This window comes from Penaeus vannamei, chromosome 4 (genome assembly GCF_042767895.1).
Source record: "Penaeus vannamei isolate JL-2024 chromosome 4, ASM4276789v1, whole genome shotgun sequence".
Taxonomy (NCBI): domain Eukaryota; kingdom Metazoa; phylum Arthropoda; class Malacostraca; order Decapoda; family Penaeidae; genus Penaeus; species Penaeus vannamei.
In genome coordinates, this window is record NC_091552.1 from 35,703,701 (window position 1) to 35,711,200 (window position 7,500).

Below are 7,500 nucleotides of genomic sequence, written 5' to 3' on the forward strand. Positions count from 1 at the left end.
TTCAGATCATTACTGGAAATCAAATAACAATATATTGGAAGAATTAGAGTTAAAAAAGAAAAAAGTATATATATATAATGTATATATATAGATGTATATATATAAAATTATATATATATATATATATATATGTATATATATATGTATATATATATATATATATATATATATATATATATATATATATATATATATGATTCAAACTCGAGGCATTACAAATCACATCTAACATCGCCACCGAATTCAGTTCCACCTGATGAAATACCATCCCCCAGAAAAGAACATATAAGTAAATATTAATCAAATAAATAAATAGTGAATTGAATAAACAAATAAATGAATTACATGAATATTGATAAATAAATAAATAGATGAATAATAAAACTAATTAAAAAATAATACATAGAAAAAATAATACGAATAAAAAAGTAAATAAAATAAAATAAATACATCAAATTAATCAATAAATGAAATAAATAATACATTCGATAAATGATAGAGTAAAATAAATAGTAAATGAATAACATTGAGATGAAATATGAATTAAATAAATAATAAACTAACTAACTAAATGAAAGACTTTAAAAAATGAAATAAACAAACAATAAATTAAATCAAAGAATAATACATTCAATACGTAAATAAATAATAAATTAAATAATCAGATAATAAATCAAAATAATAACAAATCAAACGAATAAATATACATATATATAAATGAATAATAAATCAAATAAATACAAAAATATTCAATTAAACAATATAATAAACAATAAAACAAATAAATAGTGAATTGAATAAATAATAAATACAGTTAATACATATTTAATTACATAAACATATTAAATTACATAAAAAACAAAAGAACATAAATAAATACTACTTTAAATAATAAATCAAACAAATAGATGTTAAGTCTAACGAATAAACAATAACTAACTAAATGAATATATAATAAACGGACTAAACAAACAAATAATAAATAAAACAAATAATAATACACAAAATAAATAAATATTAAAAGAAATAAATGAATAACAGATAAATAAAATAATTGGATTAATAATAAATAGAATAAAAACAATAATAAATTTCATAGATAAATATCTAACTACATAAATCAACAATACATCAAATAAATAAACAATGCATATATGAATAATAAATAAATGAATAGTAGATTAAATGAACAAAACAAAAAAATCAATGAATTATACATTAAATCAACAAATGATAATTGAATTTAATAAATAATATATCAAATAAAAATATTTACACAAATAACTAAAAAACAAATTTAATAAATAAACAATTAATCAATGAATTAATAAATGAGTAATAACATACATAAATGAATAAGAGAAATAATAAACAATAAAAAAATAAACAATAAGTAAAATATATAAAATGATGATAAATAGAATAAATAAATGATGACTAAAATAAATGAGTAAGTATTAAATTACATTAAAAAATAATATATAAAACTAAATAATAAATAATAATTCAAACAAATAAAATAAATAAATAAAATTATAGAATAAATAAATTAATCGAATCAATAAATAATAAAGTAAGTGAATGAACTTTGTATTCCATCAATAAAATCGATTAAATAAATCAATAATACATTGAGTAAATAAATAATAAATTAAATGAATGAACAATGTATTCAATCAATAAAATCGATTAAATAAATCAATAATAAATTGAAAAATCAATAATAAATTGAAAAATCAATAATAAATTAAACAATTAAATAATAGATTAAATAAATAAATACTAAAATAAATTAATAATAAAATGAATGAATAACTCATTAAATAAATAAATAATTAAATGAATGAATAAATCATTAAATAAATAAATCATTAAATAAATAAATCATTAAATAAATAAATCATTAAATGAATGAATAAATCATTAAATAAATAAATAATAAATTAAATAAATAAATAATAAATTAAATAAATAAATAATAAATTAAATAAATAAATAATAAATTAAATAAATAAATAATAAATTAAATAAATAAATAATAAATTAAATAAATAAATAATAAATAGAGCAAACAAATAATATACTAAATAAATTATCATTACACTACATAATTAAATAATAAAATAAATAATAAAAAGAATGAATGACTAATAAATGAACAAAACAGTTACCTCATAAATGAAATGAAATAAATACAAGTGAAATCAACAAATAAGAATTAAATCAATAAATATAAATTAAGTCAATAAATATAAACCAAATCAATAAATAATGAAATAAATATATGAATGATCAATAAATAAGATAAACGAAAAACAAATAAATTATACATAAAGTAAATAAATGTTTGATAAACTAAATGAATGTTTAATAAACTAAATAAATGATTAACAAACTAAATGAATGTTTAATAAACTAAATGAATGTTTAATAAACTAAATGAATGATTAATAAATTAAATAAATAATTAACAAACTAAATGAATGTTTAATAAACTAAACAAATGATTAATAACCTAAATGAATGTTTAATAAGCTTAAATAAAAGAATAATAAACTAAATAAATGTTTAATAAACCAAATAAATGTTTAATAAACTAAATAAAAGATTAATAAACTAAATAAAAGATTAATAAACTAAATAATAGATTAATAAACTAAATGAATATTCAATAAGCTATATCAATGATTGATAAACTAAATAAATAATCAATAAACTAAACAAATAATTGATAAACTAAACAAATAATTGATAAACTAAATGAATGTTTAATAAACTAAAAAAAACATAAACCTTCCCCCGCGTACCTTGAGGGTGGTCCAGCGGTGCGCCCTCTCCCTTCTGATGACCTCCTCCTCCAGCACCGCCCTCTTGTTCTGCGAGGTGATCAGCTCCCTCTGGAGGCGCACCAGCTCCACCTTCAGGGACTCCACCAGCTTGACGTGGCGGGAGAGCACCTCTCGCTCGTCCCTGGGGGCAGCGAGGGGTGGTCACGTGATTTGTTTTTATTTGTTTGTTTTTTGATTGTGTTTTGGCCGATTTTTTTGTTTTGTTTGATTGTGTTTTGTCTGTTTTTTTAGGGGGTGGGGGTGATAATTGATGTTTTTTTTATGTGTTTGTTTAATGACGTTTTATTTCTTTGGGTCTTGTTATTTGTTTTCTCTGTTTGGTCGTATGTTTCTTTTGTGTTTCTATATTTATTTACCTTGTTAGTATGTTTCTTTTTCTCCTTTCTCGCTCTCTTTCTCTCTTCCTTCCCTCTCCCTCTAACCTCTATACAAAAAAAAAATATCCAAAGAAACAGCAGGATATCGCCCTCATCTGACCTGAGTGCCGTGACCTCAGTGGTGAGTGTGTTGACGTCCTTCAGCCTATTCGAATAATCCTTGTCTCCCTTGTGTAGGATGTGCTCGAGCAAGTGGACACGTTCCCGCAGTCCTCGGACCTCGTCGTTGCGTCGGGCCAGCTGCGTCTCCACCACGCCGCGGCGGTCTCGCTCCTGCGGGGTTTAGAGGTGATCATTATCATTTTTTATTTATGATTTTTATCTATTATTATTTATTTCTATTATTATTATTTATTATTGTTTATTTATTCATTATTATTATTTATTATTATTTATTTATTCATTATTATTATTACTTATTATCATTATTATTATTATTCGTCATTATTATTGTTATTATTTGTCATTATTATTGTTATTATTTATTATTTTTATTACTATTTATTATTATTATTATCTATTATTATTATTTATTATTTCTATTATTATTTATTATTATTATTTTATATTATTTTTATTATTTTATATTATTATTATTTTATATTATTATTGTTATTTTATATTATTATTATTTTATATTATTATTATTATTTTATATTGTTATTATTATTTTATATTGTTATTATTATTTTATATTATTATTATTAATTATTATTTTATTATTTATTATTATGATTATTTATTATCATTTATTATTATTATTATTTATTATCATTATTGCTTATTATTATTATTTATTATCATTATTGTTTATTATTATTATTTATTGTTATTATTCATTATTATTACTATTGTTTATTATTATTATTTATTGTTATTATTCATTATTATTATTATTCATTATTAATATTATTTATTATTATTATTTATTATTCATTATTATTATTATTATTCATTATTATTATTATTCATTATTATTATTATTTATTATTTTTTAATTATTATTTATTATTTTTTTAATTATTATTTATTATTTTTTAAATTATTATTTATTATTTTTTTTAATTATTATTTATTCTTATTATTATTATTTATTCTTATTCTTACTATTTATTATTATTATTATCATTATTATTATTATTGTTGTTGTCGTTATCATCATTATTTTTGTTATCATTATTTTGTTATCATTATTGTCCTTATTATCATTATCAGTGTTATCATTATTGTCCTTATTATCATTATCAGTGTTATCATTATCATTTTTATTATCATTATCAGTGTTATCATTATTGTCCTTATTATCATTATCAGTGTTATCATTATCATTTTTATTGTCATTATCAGTGTTATCATTATTGTCCTTATTATCATTATCAGTGTTATCATTATTGTCCTTATTATCATTATCAGTGTTATCATTATTGTCCTTATTATCATTATCAGTGTTATCATTATTGTCCTTATTATCATTATCAGTGTTATCATTATCATTTTTATTATCATTATCATTGTTATCATTATTGTCCTTATTATCATTATCAGTGTTATCATTATTGTCCTTATTATCATTATCAGTGTTATCATTATTGTCCTTATTATCATTATCAGTGTTATCATTATTGTCCTTATTATCATTATCAGTGTTATCATTATTGTCCTTATTATCATTATCAGTGTTATCATTATCATTTTTATTATTATCATCATCATTACCATTATCAATATTTGAGAGAGAGAGAGAGAGAGAAAGAAAGAGAGAGAGAGAGAGAGAGAAAGAAAGAGAGAGAGAGAGAGGGAGAGAGAGAGAGAGGGAGAGAAAGAGAAAGAGAAAGAGAAAGAGAAAGAAAGAGAGAGAGAGAGAGAGAGAGAGAGAGAGAGAGAAAGAGAAAGAGAAAGAGAAAGAGAAAGAGAAAGAGAAACACAAAGAGAAAGGACAAAGAGAAAGAGAAGAGAAAGAGAAAGAGAAAGAGAAAGAGAAAGAGAAAGAAGAGAAGAGAAAGAGAAAGAGAGAGAGAGAGAAAGAGAAAGAGAAAGAGAAAGAGAAAGGGGAAAGAGAAGAGAAGAGAAAGAGAAAGAGAAAGAGAAAGAGAAAGAGAAGAGAGAAAGAGAAAGAGAAGAGAAGAGAAGAGAAGAGAGAATAGAAAGAGAAAGAGAAGAGAGAGAGAGAGAGAGAGAGAAGAGAGAGAGAGAGTGAGAGAGAGAGAGAGAGAGAGAGAGAGAGAGAGAGAGAGAGAGAGAGAGAGAGAGAGGGAGAAAGTGAGGGAGGGAGAGAATGGGTGAGGGAGAGAAAATGAGGGAGGGAGAGGGAGAAAGAGGGAGAGAGGGAGAGGGAGAGAGGGAGAGGGAGAGGGAGAGGGAGAGGGAGAGGGAGAGGAGGGGAGAGGAGAGGAAGAGGGAGAGGGAGAGGGAGAGGAGAGAGAGAGGGAGAGGTGAGAGGGAGAGGGAGAGGGAGAGGGAGAGAGGGAGAGGAGAGAGAGAGAGAGAGAGAGGGAGAGGGAGAGGGAGAGGGAGAGAGAGAGAGAGAGAGAGAGAGAGAGAGAGAGAGAGAGAGAGAGAGAGAGAGAGAGAGAGAGAGAGAGAGAGAGGGAGAGGGAAAGTGAGGGAGGGAGGGAGAGGGAGAGGGAGAGAGAGGGTGGGAGAGGGAGAGAGAGGGAGGGAAGGAGAGAGAGAGAGAGACAGAGAGAGAGAGAGATGAGAGAGAGAGAGATGAGAGAGAGGAGAGAGAGAGGGAGGGAGGGAGGGAGGGAGGGGGAGAGAGAGAGAGAGAGAGAGAGAGAGAGAGAGAGAGAGAGAGAGAGAGAGAGGAGAGAGAGAGAGAGAGAGAGAGAGAGAGAGAGAGAGAGAGAGAAAAGAGAAAGAGAAAAGAGAGAGAGAGAGAGAGAGAGAGAGAGAGAGAGAGAGAGAGAGAGAGAGAGAGAGAGAGAGAGAGAGAGAGAGAGAGAGAGAGAGAGAGAGAGAAGGCCAGTTTTGAGAGAAAGAAATAGATATTCAAAGACTACATTTCACCAGCCCTTTCTGATTTGTAGATAAGCTAATTCAAATACTTTAATAAATTCATTATTTGGTAGTTATACCATATAACAACAGATCTCTCCCCCTGACACCCTCTTGCAACACATTAACTCCCTTATATTTAAATCCTGAAACGAGGACTTTTCCCTAACCGGACTTTCCCCCTATCGCCATTTCTCTCTCTCTCTCTCTCTCTCTCTCTCTCTCTCTCTCTCTCTCTCTCTCTCTCTCTCTATGCGCTCACATTGCAGGGTATTTCTTTTATATAGCACATTTGGCTATTGTACGACTGCTTAATGTTATTGTATTCACGTTTCTGCTTATTAGGTTAAGGTTAATTGCTCTTATCTTATATGATTATTTACTGGTTGTCGCTACTTTGGAAATTTAAGAAACAAGAGAAAAGTATTTAAAAGTTGTTAAATTCTTTGATTGTTCAGTAATGATATAATCTTAGTCTACGGCAGTAAATCTCCTGACAGACAGACAAACACGCCAGTTCGTGTCCAGATCATATCGTCCATTCTTAATTAACCCCACGGTTAATTAAAAACAAGAAAAAGAGAAATGTCTGCCCAACGAAACCACTTGTAGGTTAAATACCCGTTAACACCTCAGACAGGGAAATAACCGCCACGGAACCTATTGCGGTGGGGGAAAAGATCGGCTGCAGGGGAAATTTAGGACTGGCTAAAATCTTTCCCGTTTGTCGTTCTCCGCACACCTTACCTCCTCAAGATCCTTATTTAGGGTTTTGACGGATTCCTCTTGGTCGTGTAGGATTCTGGTAAGGCCGAGCTTCTCTCCTTCAGCGTATTGGATAGTCCTATGGCGTTCGTCGGCCACATCCTTCGCTTTCTTCTCCGCCGTTCTCAGCTGGTCTTTGTCTCGCTCTAGCTTACCGATCTCTGCGGGGAATATGTATTTTTAAAATTGTTAAGAGGCTTGTTAAATTAATACTAAATTAAGGATATTATTCGTTCTCAAATGTGATTATAAATGTGAGTATGATTGAGTTAAATGTCAGAGCTAGATATCTGATCTATGAGGTAAATACGTGTTAGACAGCAGTGTGTAATTTTACCTTAAATCATTTATAGTTGATTTCTCAATTTTATGAATATACATTCTGGATTATTCCCAATGAAGATATAATTTAGACTGAAAGATGGCAAGAAATTAATGTGCAAATTGCAGTTGCTTGATATTCAATACTAGATACGACAGAAAAGTTAGTAATTCATGTTCGGATTTGAAGG

The 7,500-nt window shown here is 26.9% G+C and overlaps 1 protein-coding gene across 2 annotated transcripts in view; it reads right to left on the reverse strand.

Annotated features, from left to right (window-relative positions):
* Positions 1-7,500, reverse strand: part of LOC113805825 (cilia- and flagella-associated protein 58) — a 28,931-nt gene that overhangs the window by 5,316 nt on the left and 16,115 nt on the right. For both annotated transcript variants that reach the window (XM_070120943.1, XM_070120942.1), the window contains exons 12-14: positions 6,971-7,149; positions 3,327-3,499; positions 2,808-2,970 (exon numbers count right to left, since the gene is read on the reverse strand). In XM_070120943.1, coding sequence (XP_069977044.1) covers positions 2,808-2,970; positions 3,327-3,499; positions 6,971-7,149 — 515 coding nt within the window. The remainder of the gene's footprint in view (positions 1-2,807; positions 2,971-3,326; positions 3,500-6,970; positions 7,150-7,500) is intronic.